Source organism: Belonocnema kinseyi, chromosome 2, assembly GCF_010883055.1.
Source record: "Belonocnema kinseyi isolate 2016_QV_RU_SX_M_011 chromosome 2, B_treatae_v1, whole genome shotgun sequence".
Taxonomy (NCBI): Eukaryota; Metazoa; Arthropoda; class Insecta; order Hymenoptera; family Cynipidae; genus Belonocnema; species Belonocnema kinseyi.
The window spans coordinates 122,933,209-122,951,253 of NC_046658.1; the positions used below are offsets into that span (position 1 = coordinate 122,933,209).

Here is an 18,045-nt window from a genome sequence, read left to right on the forward strand (position 1 = left end):
CTATCTAAGGATGGTACTATAGAACGCCACCTCAAGGTAGGCCTAGTGGCGCCATCTCTTGGTCAGGCCGGAAACTTATCAATCCACCCTCGTATTATTGGATGAATAAATTTGATAATTTTGTGATATTTCCGTATAATTTCTAAAGAATTTAGAAGAAAAAACTTGGTTTATTTAAACAAAGCTACCTGTTATGGATATTTTTTTCTAAAATTTGTTCATAAAATAACAATTTTTAATTATATTTCATGAATTTAAATAAAAACGGTTTTTGTCCATAGATTTCTCGAATTTAGTGCAAATAAAATCACGAATCACGGCCCATCCCTATGAATCCATTTTCACTCATTTATTTTATTTATAATTTTTCTGGATAATCACTTGATTGATTCTAGGTATTTTAGCTTTAATCTAAGTATTTTTCGAAACCCGGTACCGATTAGCTTTCATTAAAAAAAGAAAGGTTTTTTAACCAAAAATTTGTCCAGAACCATTTCTTCTACTCCACTTTGGAGCATTAATTAATGAATTATTTATTAATAAATAGTAAGTAAGTATTATTTAAAATTAAATATTTATATATTTTTTATATTATTATATTTTATTATATTATTATATGTTATAATGTTTCATTGAATATTAGTATATAATAATATATATTATATTTATTATATTATTATTAATTAATTTGAAAATAGTTTATTCATTGTAATGTTTTGCGACTTTTTCTTAATGCCTAATAAAATAATTCATTAAGCTTAAAAAATAATCGCACAGGAAGCAAAGCAGATTAGAATCTTAAATTCTAATTTAATCTCTAACTATTACACTAGCAGATTTTCGATTAATTTTGTTAAAGCCGATCCCTCCCATTGAGTTGCTGAGTGAAAGTTTCCTATCAGCTACTACACTGAAAAAATTATCGATAACAAAAAGATAACAAAAGGAGTTGGTTTCTATTGAAGCAATTTTTTTTCTAGTTCAAAAAAATATGGTTGTCTTTACAAACATTTTTTAGATGGAACCCAAAGTTTATTTAATCGAACTTATGAAAAATTAAAAATTGAAGAATGTTTGATTAAGTCAATAATCCTATAATCTCATATAAAAATGATGAATATTGATAATAATGAATTTGATTTAATTATATCGAAAATTGTAAAAAAATTAGTTGTCATTCAATATGACAATTGATTTCGTCGGATTAGAGTGCTCAGTGCAAATTTGAATTTCGAACTTTTCAGAAGCTAACCTCTATATTTGTTCCTTTTAGTGAAAAAATATTGCCTTAAATTTTATTTTATTTTTAAACAATTAGTTGGAGTTTCCACTAGGCCGCTTTAGGTCTGAAAATAAATTTTCTTAGCTTTCAATTTCTTTTCCATACAAATTTGGAGCTGAACAATTCTGTATCCCCTCAAAAGTATTTATTATTATTTATTTATTATTTTATTTTTATTTATTATTTTATTTATTTTATTATTTATATATATATAATAATTATTATTTTATTTATTATTTATTCAGGAATTTGAAATTGCATTACAATTAATGCCCTGAAATAGTCTAAAATGGCACCTATTATTTTTTACCCTGATACAATATGCAAAGAAATCCTTCTAGAATATAAAGAAAATATTCTCAATAATATATGAACTTACATAAAATAATTATACTAAGTGGATAAAAATCTGAAAATAATAATTGCACAAAAATATACATCTTTATTGTTTAAAATTGATATCTCGTATTACAAATGTACTTTTAGCTATAAGTTGCCCAAAAAGAATAAAAGTTAGACCGTTAATGTCGATTTTGGGGCAACTTTGAATTTCTATAAATTTCGATCAGTTTTTTCTACTAATTTCATTACATTTTGAATTGCTGAAAATAAGGCTTGATATCAATAAGAATAGTAAGTATGTCTTATGCAATAGGGTACATTTATAAACATGACATGAAATATGTTACAAGAATTTAGATGAAATTATACTAAATTCAACTAAAAATGACTAATATGAATTAATAATGTAACTAATTTTGTTTTGAATTCAGAAGAATTCGATGAAAATTATAAGCATACCAGGTGAATTAAAAAGAATTGATGATAAATTCATAATAATTCAGAATGAATTCAAAACAATTCAAATGAATTTTAAAAAATCCAAAATATTCATTTTTTCAGCAATTCTAGGAAATTCTAGGGAACTTAAGAGTCTTTGATGGCATTCAGAAGAATTAGAGTAAATTGATCCACATGGAAAAAATGTCTATTGAATTGATTAAAATAGGAGTGCATAGAATTCAGGGAAAATTCAAAAGAATTGAAGTGAATTAAAACAGAAAAGAATTAAAAAGTAATCGAATGCATTTAGAGGAAAATTAAGAAAATAAGAAAATTGTGTATACAAGTCTTGAAAATTCAATGTGAAAAAAATTCAAGTGAAATGAAAACAATTAAAAAATACTAACAAAAATAATTGGATTCATTAAGTTAAGTGTGAATGGGATAACAATCCAACTTGAAACCCTTTTTTAACGTCCAAAATTTAAATTGATGAGAAGCATTCCTGAAAATAAAATCAAGAATCTAACGACAAAATTTGGACAGCCACCACAAAATGTTCCCATTGCAACCTAAAAAAAGTACCATCTTCCCCTTCTCTCTTCCCCCAAAAGAAGAAGAAAAGAAAATCATTCGTCCCCAATTTGGACAAAAAACTCTCTCATTTTCCTTTCCTCCTTTTTATTTTTTGTCCAAATTGGGGACGAATGATTTTTTTGCTTCTCAAAAAAATTGAAATTCTTCATAATATTTCATTAATTTTAGTTATATTAAAGTGAATTGAAAAGAATTCAAGGGAATTGAAGAGAATTTATTGAAACTCATACGAATCCACGATGAAATTATAAAAATGTAGGGTGAATTTAAGATAATTGAAGTGAAACCAACAAATCGTAAAAAAAAATTCCCATCAAACTGAGACAAATGGAAGTGGGTACAAATCTGATCAAAATTACCAGAATTCAAACAGAACCTAATTGGTATTTAAAGTGATTGAAAGAATTGAAAATCTAAAAAAAAAACCATCGAATTCAGTGGATTTCAAGGACATTCTAAAAAATATCAGGTGAATTCAAAAGAATTCAAAGATCAGTAAAGTGATCTTTTCACTTTTCAAAGTGACACTAGTGACTTTTTCTCATAAAAGTTAGAAAAAAGTGACTAAAAGTGACTCATAAAAGTGATATTATATAGCTAAAAAAATTTCACATTACTATCTGGTACAATATAAATCTTTCATTTATAAAAATGTATATTTTTGGTGTATTTCGAAATTTAATATTTTTCTGTCGCTCGGTATAAATATATTGAATGTATTTATCAAAGACAATATTCTTTTTATATTGTGGAAAAAATTCCTCTATAGATGAGGCGAGTAAAGGAATATAGATGTAGATGCGCAAAAAGTGTAGAAGGAAGGCAAGTTAGAGCGATTGATGAGAGCAAGGGAAAAGAGAGGGTAATGATGAGATGAAAAGGTGAATTAAACAAGAAATAAGTGGTGGAATAAGGAACGGTAGAGCAAGTAGGATAAATATAGTGGAAAAGGGAGAAGAGAGAAAAGATGAAGCTGAAAGGAATAACGAGAGGGGTTGATTATGAAGGAGGGGTTAATGAGTGTGGGATGGACAAAATAATGTTGGGGTAGAGGAGACTAGTGGAGGAATATAGCAGTAGATGGGAGGAAAGTAGGGATGTAAGATGAGTAAAAAGGTTTGTTCAAAACGAGAAGAATGAGGAGGTGATCATAAGAAGAGAGGGGTGACTAAGACCAAAGTCTGGTGGTGCAGAAAAAGGTGGGTAGAGATAATAGAGGTACTAGAGAGCGATAGATAAGAGAAAAGTAGTAGTGGAAGATGAGTAAGAATGTTTCATGAGATCGAGGAGAATACGGTGGTGATGTTGAGAGGAGAAGAATAAAAAAGACGGAAAAGATGTAACAGAAAGAAGAAATGCAGAGAGCGTGATCAGTATAGTAGGAAAATAAAAAGGGAGAGAGTTTTAAAAGGAAGAACGGAAAGAATTGATTACGAGGGAGGGGTAAGACGAGCAAAACGGTTTGATGAGAACGAGGAAAGATATCGAGTAATGATAAGAAGAGAGGAATAAAAAGAAGTAAAGTGCGGCGAAGGAGAGATGAGGAGGGAAAAGAGCGTGATAAGTATAGTAAAAAAAGAAAAAAGAGAAAGGGGTAAAGGGAAGAACAGTGAGGGCTAAGAGTAGGATGAGTAAGAAGTAGAATGAAGATGAATGAAGGGTAGATACAAAAAAGGAAGCATTGGAAAATATAAATAATGAAGATTTGGTAAGGATGGTATAGTATATTTAGAAGGGTTAAATGGAGGGAGCAGAATGCATCGAACCGAAAGAAATATAAATGGGATTAAATAATTTACAACTTTTTAGCCTTTTCTTATTATAAATAATATTATTATTAATAATAATGAAAATTCAACGAGGATTTAATAACATAATTTTTTGAAATCATCAGTCTCGCTCATTAAAGATATCTCAAAAAATGTTTTGTTTTTCTTCGCGAGTGTTTTTAGTAAAATTATGCCCCAAGCAGTTGTTAAATTAGTCTTTAGAAAAGGTATTTCAAAACCGCGTCATTCCTTTGTGTACAATGCGCAAAATAAAGAAGGTAGCTTTTCAAAATTGATAAAGTCAAATATTTATTGGAGACCCTAAGCTACATCTATAATATCAATTTTTATTTACCTTACATATAAAAGGAAATCCATTGCCAATTATTAGAGACTTGTTGTTGGTCATGATGTTATACAAATTTAACAAAATTTGTAACCGGTATAGGTCTCCACAAAACTTATTATCTTTCATAACGAAAACTAACGAATAAAGATTTAAGGTCGAAGTACTTGCAGTACGATAAAATATGTAAATAATTATTTAGGAAGAGATGGAAATGTATTCAGATAGTGAATGAGAGAGTCGGTCGCATTCTCAGCCAATTAATTGTGACATGTGTTATGTGTATTGTTGGTCGAAGCCTTGAAAGTCGTCTTGAAACGAACAGTTTTATGCTCCTTTCTCTCAGACACTAACTAATGATTAATGTGAGTAATGCTGCATTCAAACACGAGGAGCTGTCAAATGACGTGACATCCTTGTTAATTCTTGTCAAGTGTCGACTATCCTCAGAAGTTGGTATTCCCTTTAGGAAACAAAAATAAGGTTAAAGCATTAATGAACAAAAAATCTAGAAATGCTACATACCTAATGTTTTTTTTTTCAAAATTTATTAGTATTCTTCAATACTTTCATACGAACACTACCGGAAGAAATTATCTACACGCCTGTTTTTTTACATTAACTTTTATAATATAAACATGAAAATTTTTTTCTCGGTAGACCCTAAAATGTGACGAAGGGTGTGGGGGAAACCAGCGCATTCTTAGATTTATATTTTAAATGCTGCATTTTATACTTACCGATTTTTTTCTCTTATACAAATATTAAACATGACTTGAAATCTAGTTTTATTTAGTTTTGTTAGTTATAACGAACAAAAAGTGCATTTGGAAAAAATTGCTCAGTTTTTAATATATGTTATAGGTTGTTTCATAGTCTTTTATTATAAACTATGAAAATTTGTTTCCCTTGATAATCATTCTATCCACCTATATCTCTTTTTATCACTGTTTTATTCACGTGTATGTACAAAATTTTTATAAATTGTTGACCTATCATGAGGTCTCAGACAGTCAATTCTAGTTTCTACAACTTATCTTTTCCCTGTACAGGAGATTAAGAATAAATTTGTTGATGATTATTTAACTTTGCCATACATTTTAGTAAGTTTATTCGCTCTAAAATTATTGGAAAACTTAAAAATAATTACGTTTTTCTCTAAAGATTTTCTTCTAAATAATTTCTTTTTTGATGCGGGTAAAGTTTTATTATGGGGTAAAGTCGCTCACGTTTTAAGGCATGATAACAAAGCGTTACCCAAATTTTTTGATAACATTGAAATTTGACGTTTTTTTGCAATATTTTTTTATTTAATTGACATTTTGCTTTCAAATTGGGTCTTTTAGAACCACAATTTTAATAAATTTTATGAAACAATTCAAATAAGAGGTATGCAGATCATTTCCGCTGGTACTGTAATTTGAATTTTTTTAGCGTATTAGCAATAATATACTTGTATATGCAATTCAAAAATTAAATACTATTTCAAAAAGAACAATCAAGGTAACATTTGACACATTAGATAACATTAGCTAATGTTCTGAAAACCGAGAAATTTATAAAATCTTTAAATAAATTTATTTAAAAATTATGATTACAGAAGATTATTATTTATTCCAGATAATTTTGTTATGATGATTTCGTAGACTGTTTGATCTCTTCTGCCCCTTTGATTTTCCCATTAAAAAAAAGATTTCTTCTTTAGATTCCTGGTTAAAGGCGAATTGAAATATTGAACCGAAAATATAAATCAACAATTAATATAAGTGATTATTAAAAACAATTTTATACAAAAACTTATACTTTTCATTTTTACACAGAAAAACGATGTCAATTGATTAAAATTATCTGATAATAAGATAAAAGTGATTTTTCAAATGTTGGTACCGAACATTATTTATAACAATGATAAAAAATAATAGTTGCTACAATTTTCTATGGTAAATTTTCATAATGAAGTTGTCACCTACAATAATGAAAGAAAAAATAATTTTAAAGCAAAAATACATTTTTTCTAGGAGGAATCCTTAAATACGGACATTTGTCCAAACAAATGGTTATTATTATTATTTCCATTAATTATTATTTAATGTCTAATATCCAGTTTTAAAATCACTACTAAATTATTGTCACATAATTTAAAAAAATGGTTTCTTCAAAATTTGAATTATTTAAAAAATGAAAAATGAGAAAGTAAATTCTAGAGTTTATGGAACTTGGAGAAGTTAATACTTTCCAAGAAAATTATCATAAAAATTTGCATACGTTTGTAACCATTTAAGTTCCATGAAAAAATTTAATTTTTTAAATTTATTTTTTACGCTCCAATTAACATCAAATATACCAGTGAAATGCCAGAAACATATTAATTTCACGAAATCGTTTATACAAAATTTAAATTTAAACAACTTTGTTAAAAATTAATTTTTTTTCGGTTAAGATTTATCATTGTAGCAGAAAATTTATTTTTCTGGGTTAAAAATTACACTGTTTTGTAGAAAACTTAATCTTTTTTTGCCCAAAAATCAACAATTTAGATCAATATTAACTTTTTTCTTAAATATTAATATTTTTGGTTAAAAAGTCAAATAATTGCTTAAAAATGAAAGTGTTTTGTATACAAGTTCAACTATTTGAAAGTAAATTTAACCATTCTATAAAAAATTAGCTTTTTTGTTGCAAAATTAAAAATTCGGGTTGAAAGTTTAACTGTTTGTAGAGGATTAGCCGTTTCCTCTTAAAAATACCACAACATGGTTGAAAATTGACGTATTTTATTGAAAGTTCGTTTTTTTTTCTTTCGTTTTAATTATCTTGCTAGACATTCATCTTTTGGTTAAACATTCATCGTTTATGCTAGAAAAATCAACTTGATTGAAAATTGATGAATTTTGTTAAAAATTCATCTTATTTGGTGGAACGTTATTCTTCTCTTGAAAATCCATTTTTTGTTTGAAAATGTAAATTTTTGATTGAAGATTCGTTCTGGTGGCTCAAATTGAATTCGTTTATGTGAAAATTTAATGATTCAATTTTTGGTTAAATAAGTATGCTTTATAAGTAGATATTTCAAGTATTTGGTGGAAAATTAATATATTTTGTTAATAATTCGCCTATTGGTAAAAAATTAATCTTTTTTAGTTGAAAATTAACTTTTTTAGTAAAAAAATAAATTGATACAAAGTATTTTTTGTCTGATGTTCAAAAAAATATAATTTTCGATATTGTTTTTTAATAAAAAGAGATACAAATTCATCTTTTTGTGATGAAAACTCAAGTTTTTTGTAGATAGATCTGTGGGAAAAACTATTTTTTGTTTAAAATTTAACTTTTTTTGTTGAAGATTTTTTTTTTTAGTTGAATACGAATTCATTAATCTCAAAATTTGACTATTCAATTGATGGTTAGAAATATGCGCTCAAGTTGATATTTAAACTATTTTGTAGGAAATTCGTGTACTTTGATGAAAATTTGGTTGTTGGTAGAAAAAACATCTTCTATGTTAGAAAAATCATCTTTCTTGGTTGAAACGGAACTTTTTTATTGAAAATTTTAATTTTTAGAGTTAGAAATTCAACTTCTCCGAATAAAAACCCAAGTTAAAAATTTTATCTTTTAAATTAGAAAATTCATCTTTATTTGTTGCTAGTGAACTTTTTTTATTAAAAAAATTTATTTTTGAAGTTAATAATTTAACTTTTGGGCATGAAATCTCAGGTCCTTCAGAGCTAATTCGCCATTTCCCTTCAGATTTCAACAAACTGATTAAAAATGGATATATTTTGTTAGAAATTCTTCTTTTTTCGTAAATCACTATTCTTCTCTGTGAGGTAATTCGTTTTTCATCAAAAATTTAATCTTTTTTTCGTTAAAAATTAATATTTTTATCTGAAAATTCGACTATTTTTTTAGTTGAAAGATTCGAACATTTAGTTGAAAATTAATCTTTTTATGTTGAAAATTCACCTACTTTAGAAAAAATTTCTTCATTGGTCAAAGATTCAAGTGATTTGTTAAAAATTCATCCTTTTGAATGGAAAATTCACCTTTTATGGTGGAAAAGTCATCTTTCAACTGTCTTCTGAAAATTTCGTCTTTTTGGTTTGAGAATTTAACTATTGTTGGGTATATCTTAATCTTTTTTGTTCGAAGTTTAAACCATTTGGTTGAAAAAACCTTTTTTATGTTGAAAATTAAACCACTTTGATGAAGTCGTCTTTTCGGGCAAAAAATAGTAATATTTTGTTGAAGCTTTTTTTTTTATTTTTTTTTCTTCTTATTGAATTCCAGGAGTTGAAAATTCAAATTTTGTTAGAAAATTCCCTTTTTATGAAAAAAAGTCATATTTCAACTGTCTTCTAAAAAATACGTATTTTTGACTCGAAAATTCAACTGCATTTGTTTGAATTTTAAACTTTTTTTTCAAGATTAGACCATTTGGTTTAAAAGGCTTTTTTTAACTCGAAAATTCAACTCTCTTGGTAAAAATTTGTTCTTTTTAATATAATATTATACATTCACAGTAAAATAATTATCTCTCTCGTTTAAAAATTAAATTTTTTGTTGAAAATTAAAGTGTCTTTAAAAAATTCTATCTTCTTGGCTCAAGAATTTAACTATTTGGTTAAAAATTCAACTATTGTGATGGAAACTCGTCTTGTTAGTAAACAAATTAACTTCTTGTGTTAAAAATTCATCTCTTTGGAATAAAATATTTAAAAATGTAAATTTAAAGTGTTTACTACTGAATTCAGTATGATTTATATTAATTCTATTTGAAAAATGTAATTCCCCTATTTTCGTTAAGAATCATCCTATTCCTTCTGTTTTCATACAGGGGGGGGGGGGATAACCCAAAATTGGTAAACTCTTTTATGAACGGTTCCTCGTACTTTAAACATCTACGTTTGAAAATCCAGTTTTCTGCATGAACTAGTTTTCAGCATTCGTAAGATTTGCGCAATGATTATCGCTCTGCTTTCAAAAAATAAATAATTATAATTATGTGAAAAGGTCGATTGTCGTACAGGAAGTTAGAGTTGCAGCATTGGGGCGTCGTGTTTCCTGAATGACTCGTATAACGGTATCAACGTGTCGCGTCGCTGAATACTTTTACGCGCGTTCCTCAATATAATCGCATGCGCACTCTTTGCGATTTACTAATGCAAGTCACGATTCTTTCTTTTTTTCCAGAAGGTGCGGGCTTTTACTCTCGTTCTGTGGCTGGGACTCGTTCTTGCATCGACACAGAATGGTAAGCTTCATTTTCAATGTTAATTATAAGTCTCCATGCAGTCCACAACATTCAGTGTCGCAACTTCTAGATTCTAGAAGTTTAGCCACATTACTTATACATATAAAATGTATGTAGATTAATCCTTCTCAGTTTCACCAATTGCATTTATGTAAATATTTCAATGCGGTTAGTCAGTGCCCTTATTCAAAGTATTATCTAATTATTCTTTATGATTAGTTGATGCAATCGTATTTTTTATGATCCTTGAATTATTAATTTTGTTAAAAAAAACTGATGAGCAACATTTTGGAGGGATGTTCCTAAATTGATAGTTTAAATTTCTGAAGGTGGGTGGTTTTAACCATAATCGAAAACCAGTTAAGGTTCGAACTGATTCCTAATTCTTGGGACAGTTTTAAGTAATGTATCTTATAAATTAAGGGAATTTAGGGGTTTCGGAATTTAACCCCGCATGTCCGAAATCACCCTGTTTAATGGTACCCCGCCAAATGTACAAACAATGATATATAGGAAGTTTGTGGATTGTTTTAACATCCCTTAAATCTTCATGCAAAGAATTTACCTTTTTCTACAAACCAAAACCACGGGGTATTTTTTATTTAACTATCCGGTTTGACAATCACTTCGCTTTAAATGTAAGAAGCATCACCAAGCAAGTAAAGTGTTCAAATTCATTTAAGGGCTGTGTGATTATTGCTTAAAGATTTAAGCAAGCAAATAGATATCGCTACAAAATAAAATCAATGAAAATTTTTTAAATTACATTTTGGGGTGCAAAATCACTTCAAAATAAATTTGGGAAACATCTTCTATTAGGAAAAGTCGCTGAATCTATTTTAAGGATTGTTTTTGACAGCCCTCAAGGTTTCAAGTAAGGCAATCATCTACTTTTTTAAATCAAAGCCATAAGAGATTTTTTCTTAAAAATATTAGGATCAGAAATCATTTCATAATAAGTGCACAAAGCATTTTCTAACAAGAAAAGTTGTTTCATTTATTGTGAAGGTTCATTGAACATCCCTTAAGTATCACGCAAAGAAAAAGACATTTCAAAACAACCAAGAATATATAAGATTTGTTTATTGAGTTATTTTAACATTTCTTAAACATTCAAGCAAGGAGATACACATTAAAAAACAGAAGATTTATTAATAAAAGTATTTAGGGGTAAAAGTCACTTTACAATCAATTGGGGATACAACCCCTAAAATAACCATTAGTCAAATTTAGTTTAAGAATTGTTTTAACATCCAATGTAAGAAAATCGATATTTCCTAATAATCAAAATCACGGGAGATATTTTGATTAAACAATTGTAGTCGGAAATTACTTCAGAATAAATCTAGGAAACATCACCTAGCATTAAAATTGCTAAACGTATTTTAAGAGTTGTTTAACATTCATGAAAGTTTCAAGTAAGGAAATCTACCTTTTTGAACAATCAAAACCAGAAGAGATTTTTCATAAAACTGCTGGTGTCAAAAATTACTTCAAAATAAGTGCAAAAAAGATGTAAAAAGAAAATTAGTTGAATTTATTTTAAGGGTTTGTTTAATGTCCCATAAACATTCAAGCAAGTCAATCGACATTTCCAGAAAACAAAAACAAAGGGAAATTTTTTGATCAAAGTATTGGAGTCTGAAAAACAACTTCATAATAAATAGGGAACACACATCATAGTAACCCCATTTCTGAGAAATCAAAATCACAAGAGATTTTTTTAGTAGAGTAGAAAAGTCTCCAAACATATTTCAAGGTTTGTTTTAAGAACCCTAAAAGTTTCAAGGAAGCAAATGAAACTTTTCAACCATCAAAACCACAAGAGATTTTTTATAAAACATTACTTAAACACGGAACAAAGAAAATCGACATTTCCAAAAAAAGAAGTAATGGATGATTTTTTGAATAAATTATTGACGTCAGAAATCACTTTACAATAAATTTGGGCAACATCTAGCAAGAAAGATCGTAATACTTATTTTAAGGTTTTATTTTTAACATCCCTTAAAGATTCAAGCAAGAAAATTGACATTTTCTAGCAATAAAAATCCCGGAAGATATTTGCATTCAAGTATTAAAGTCCAACAAATTACTAAAATAAATTTGGGAAATATACCCTGGAAGAAAAAGTCGCTTAACCTTGTATGGGGCATTTTAACATCTTTTTAGATAAATTCAAAACTCTTCTGGTAAAAAATCCTTTCTAAACTCATTTTGAAGCGATAGAATAATTATACAATCTTCCGTGGATTTTATTGTTGGCAAATGTCGATTTCCTTGCAATTTCTTATCTTTAAGGGATGTTAAAATAACCCTCAGAATAAATTCAAACCATTTTCCTGGTAGAGGACATTCCTTGCGTTTATTTTGAGGTGATTTCTTTCCACGGTATCATAATCATACAAGCTTCTGTGGTTTTAGTTCTTTTGAAATGTCGATTACTTTCATTGAATCTTTAAACAATTTTGAAACAACCCTTTAAATAAATTCCAACACTTTTCCTGCACTGACTATCTGCACTGATTTCAAAGCGATTTCTCCCATTAACTGCTCAATTTAAAAATCTCCTGTCGTTTTGGTTTTTTTGGAAATGTCGGCTTCCTGGATTTAATATTTAAGATACGTCAACACATACTTTCAACTAATTTCCAACTACTTTTCTGACACACGATGCTTCCTGCACTTGTTTTAAATTGATTTTTTACCCCGGTTCTTTATTTAATAAATCTTCCGTGTCAATTTCATTGCTTTAATTTTTAACGAGCAAATAAGTCTTAAAATTAATTTTAAAGCTTTCCCAATAGCTTAATCAAAAACTACCCTCTGATTTTTGTTTTTAGGAGATTTTTATCTCCTTGAAGGAAAGTTTAAGGGGTGATAAAACAACCCTTCAACATCTAGCCAAAAGTTTTCAAGAAGAATAACATTTTAATAATAAACAAGCATTTCTATTAATGTGTAAAAATTCGAAGTTTAGCAATTGTTTCAGTGAAAACTGTTAATTTTTCTCATTATTTTGTTTTGAGTCATGAATATGCAGTAGGATGTCCTAAAAAAATGTTATTTTTATCACGCACTTTCCTTCCCAACTTGTTCTGTTTGGTGAAAAAATAAATTCCTATTTTTATTTTATTCATAAAGAAAGTTTAAACCACGGTCCTGGGATCTTAAATAGCCCCAGGCGTCAACAATAAAATTGAACTAATTAGAATAAAAATTTTACACTTAATTTTTCAGATGTTTTAGTACTTAAATATCTCGGTACGATATGGGAAAGTGGAAAATAGAATATTTTGAAATCTAACCCCTATAAAGGGAAGTTTTCCATGATTAAGGGTAGTATTTTGGGGTTTTTCTCATTGCCTGGTACCGTCAGTTGTATTTCCTGCATTACACTCATTCTGTTTATGGAAATGAACGTTAAATAGTAGTTTTAATCTTTTCTTGAGGTAAAACAAAAACACGTGTTTATTTTTTTATCAAATTAAAAAAGTTTAGGGGTACTTGATAAAAACAAAAAATTGTGTTTTCTATGCCACCCTGATGCGCAGATTCAAAACTATTTAAAAAAATATATAATGAGCCTTTTCTACTAACACCGATTTTTTTCACACTTGGTGCGGTGTCCTTTGATTATAAGCTGTATTCTTGTATGAAAATTGAAACCTTGTAATAAAAAAACTTTCATCTCCGTTTGGACTCAACTTTCTACTACGGAAGCACGCTATACGGGATTCATTCTAACGCTACTGTTATGAAATATCCTCTATGAGAAAATACTTGAGTATATATAAAGTTATATGGTTCTTTAATCTATACAGTGTCTTAAAAAAAATTTAAAGACTATTTGTTTTTATCGATTCAATTCATCCTGTCTGATTCACTTTTTATGATTCATGCATTGGACCAACCCAGATTCTTCGGTATGTTCAAGTAGAGCAAAGAATGAAGGTTGAATTTTAAACTCCTTCTGAAGGTTTCTCCATGAGACGAAGTTTTGCATATTTATATATTAAAGCCCTTTCGCTTTCACATCGCCCTATTGCTTATGTGCAATTTGAGGACCGTCCTAGTGATTAAATTAAATCCAGGCCAAAGGACCCTTTCATAAATCATTATTTCGCAATCGTCATTCCATTTAAAAAGCATTCCATAAAAGAAATGAGCCTGCTTGCTGATTTAGCTATCATTAGACCTTTTTTGTATATATCGTGAAAAGTCTAATTATACATGAGAACATATGATACAGGAAATGATTAATTACGACATTTTCAACACGTTAATTGAAAGTAATTACATATTCTCAATTCGTAGTAAACTTGGAGTTCTAGTCTGTAATAAATAAATTATTCAGACTAAATTTTCAATCATCAAACTCATTTCTCTATATCTACGGGATATTGCAAGATGTCCCTAACAGTAATCAGTTTTTCCACCATACACAATTTCATGAATAAATTTAGGATTTAATTTAAAACTTAAAGAAGGTATTCTGTCTGTAATTGAAGAAGGATTGATGTTGACCCCGGAGCGATAAACGTGAAAACAAAACATTCCAAATAACTTTCACTACGAGATTTCTGCGATTTGCCTAATTAACTCATGTTATTCAAAGTCCGAAGAGTCTAGTGACTACTAAAGTTTAAGTATAGTAATGGCCTTTCTGATTGGCACGCATTGCTTAGAGAAATTTCCACTCCCCAGATGTCTCTTGCTCGTAGTGTAAAATCCTCATTGTAAGAGAAAATTATGTCGAAAAACATTATTTGAGGGACGATTGAACTATCACAGTTTCTGGCACCCATTGCGTTGTTTTACAACAATAAACCGCAACTCTCATTTTGCGTTACTATATATACATAAAATATAAATCTAAAAAAATTCAGAGAGATTTGCAGAATCGTAGAAGACTTGTCTTTGGTTCGTAAAGTTTCGTGTAATTGTCTCCTGTGCTTCTTAATGAGATAAATGTTCGCTGTAACGATCTTTTTTCTCTTAACAAGACCCGAGGATTTCCTCAGCTAAATGAAGAAAGTCTTTAAACTTCTTTTGTCGCGTAATCAGAATTCGTAGTCCCCCTTTAAATTAAGAACCACAGAAGCGAGAACAATACTTAAATTTTTTTAAATAACTTAACATAATTGCAGTTTGAGGGTCGATTAAACGAATCAGAAAATCAGAGTTGAGAGAATATCAATGAGATTTTAGTTTTAATTTTCTTTATGAATTTCCGGTAGAATTCCTTGGTGGGAAAAATATTTATCTCTGCAAATATAACATATTAAGACTGTTACTTAACGATTTCCTTATTCTTTTTTATTACTATTGTCTTCTATGTGTTCTAATCTTCACGAGAGATTCCTTAAATCTACAATTGGATGAACTTTAAAATGGGTTTCATGTATCCCTACCATGACCTTAGATATGGCCATTATGAAAGGTGAAAGCACTGGAAATCTAACAACACCTGAATCACCTTTCTGAAGAAAGTAAACGAATTAATCTTCAGGGACGATTTTCGCAATTTCCTGCATTTTTAAAAATTGAGTACAACAACTTCGAGCTAGTTTAATCAGTTAGATTTCTTTTTAAGTAAGTAAAAATGTCGACAGATTTGATCTAATTACCATTTCTCATTGATTTTAGAGAGAATGTCTCCAAACTCAAGTCATTAGGGTCTATTTGTGTGAATAGAGAAAAAATATTATTACATTTTTAGGTCAATCTATTGCCTATTAAGCGAATAAAATTAAAACAGAAAAAATCTGCCCGTTGCACTGGCAGATTCTCATCGTGCGCTTTGCAAGCGGATCACAAATTTGACAGCGCCTAGGGCGCGCGAATGTCAGTTTTCGCGCTTCGCGCTCTATAATATATTTATTTCGCGCTTTGCGCTCGATGATTCCTTCAACTTGCACTACGCGCTCGCTCTTTGTACTTACCCTAGATTTGTGTGTGAATTTTCTTTTGTTAAAGCTCCTTCGACTTTAACGAACACATTCTCATCACGTATCTCATACTTCGCACTTGAAAACGTCTAAAATGCGAACTTTTTGCATTATGTTCAACTCTATTAAATCAAATGCATATTGTATTTATTTCTGTACCTCGGTCTGGGGTTGTTTATTCAGATATTGCAAAATAAAGTACAAATCTTGTGTTTACTGATTACTTTGATATTTGTTTCGTATTTTGCATAAAATTTTATTCTCAGTCATGCTGAAAAATGTATATCATTTCAATAAATGTATACTATTACTAATCATAATATGCATTAGTATTCGAACAAAAGTATTTTCATTGTCTTATATTTGTCATTAAAAAAATGCGCATTCTAATGAAATAAAAAATATTATTAAACATTTTATTTCAACTTGTGTTATTTTTCCATGAATTTAAATTGTTTATATCCAATGTAGATATAATTCAGACGAAAAATGTTGTTAAATAAAATGTTATTGTACCTTGTGTCCTTTTTCCAAAGAGTATATTTTTTGTTTTTATATATTTTTATAACCAAAGTTTATAACAAAATGTAAGATATTTTTTGATTGAACAATTTTTGAATTTTTATTTTTTTCGTCTTTTGTGTCCTTTTTCCAAAAATTTTATTTTTTATTTTTATTCTTATTTTTTACGATTAATAGAAAATCTACTCGTCCTATGTAAAAATGATTAATAACAAATTTATGGATCTCTGTGGGTGAGCAACATTTGTCTCTTAATTTAATTCGTAACTTGTGTCGTGTTTTCAAAAAAATTAAATTTTTAATTTTGAATGTTATTTTTTACGATAGAAGAAAAAACTGCGTGTCCTATCAAACATTATTCATAGAAAATTTAAATGAGTTTTCTGTATTTTTTATAAAAGTAACTTTTGTCTATTTATTTTTTTCGTAGCTTGTATCAGGGGTATAAAAATTCATTTTTTTATTTTTATTATTTTTTACAAATAAAAAAAGCTACGCATCCTGTAAAAAAATGATTATTAAAAATTTGTAGATATTTTCAGGGTGCGCCATTTTAGTTCATCATTTTTTTTCTTATCTTGCATAGTTTGACCACAATATGGAGTTTTTGGATTTTTTATTATTTTTTGTACGATAAATTTAAATTTTTAACTGTGTACGATAAATAACTGAGTACTATAAATAACCGTTTATAACATTTTTCAATCTTGAAAGAAATATGGTTTCAAAAATTTTGAAAATGCGCTCACTTTTTGAATTTTCATACAAAATAGCTGGCTTACGAACTCGTTCTTTCTTTTCAGGCCTTAAAAAATGCGCCAAAACAGAATCCAATCTAATCAAATCTTCTAAAGTTATCGGGCAGGATACAGAATGCAGACTACAGAATATAGATTATAGACAGACAGGCACCTTCGTAAAAATCGTGTTTTCTGACTCAGAGCTCTCAAAAAATAGAGATTTGATGAAAACCGACAAAGTGAAATTTTACTTAAAACCAATATCTTCTCCTTAGGATGAAAATATAAAAAACGCGACCTTATTTATAATAGTTTATGTGTGCATTAGCCAATGAATTGTCTAATAATTTCCAAACTATAACTAAAAAGGTTATATAAGCCAATGTCTAATCAAATAAATCAGCTAAAACAAGCAAACAATGAAAATAAATACACGAAAGAACAAAATTAATCACCCTTAAGTGCAAAAAGGAGAGAATATTTTACGACCGTCATCGTGAAATTTTTAAACACTTCCGTACTTCTGGTGGTTATTTTTTTGACTGATTAATTGTTTTAGTTGCTCATTTGTTTTACCTGAATTTATTCAATCAGCTATTGAGTGATTTAACTGTTTTTGTTCGTCTGGCACTAGTTAAACAATTAATTGCTTGAAGTACACAAAACTATTATAAAAAATGTATAAACAAACTCGCACCTTAAACAATGTTTCCAGCTTATACTTTGTTTATACTTCCTTTGTTTGGCATGAAAAGAAACTTTTCTGCACTGAAATGTTACTAAAAAGTGAAATGAAAGAGA

At 28.5% G+C, this 18,045-nt stretch overlaps 1 protein-coding gene across 3 annotated transcripts in view; it reads left to right on the plus strand.

The window, feature by feature from the left end:
- LOC117183157 (mucin-5AC) overlaps positions 1 to 18,045 on the plus strand; it is a 104,879-nt gene that overhangs the window by 59,085 nt on the left and 27,749 nt on the right. For all 3 annotated transcript variants that reach the window (XM_033376381.1, XM_033376380.1, XM_033376379.1), the window contains one exon: positions 9,971 to 10,031. In XM_033376381.1, the coding sequence (XP_033232272.1) occupies positions 9,971 to 10,031 (61 nt within the window). The remainder of the gene's footprint in view (positions 1 to 9,970; positions 10,032 to 18,045) is intronic.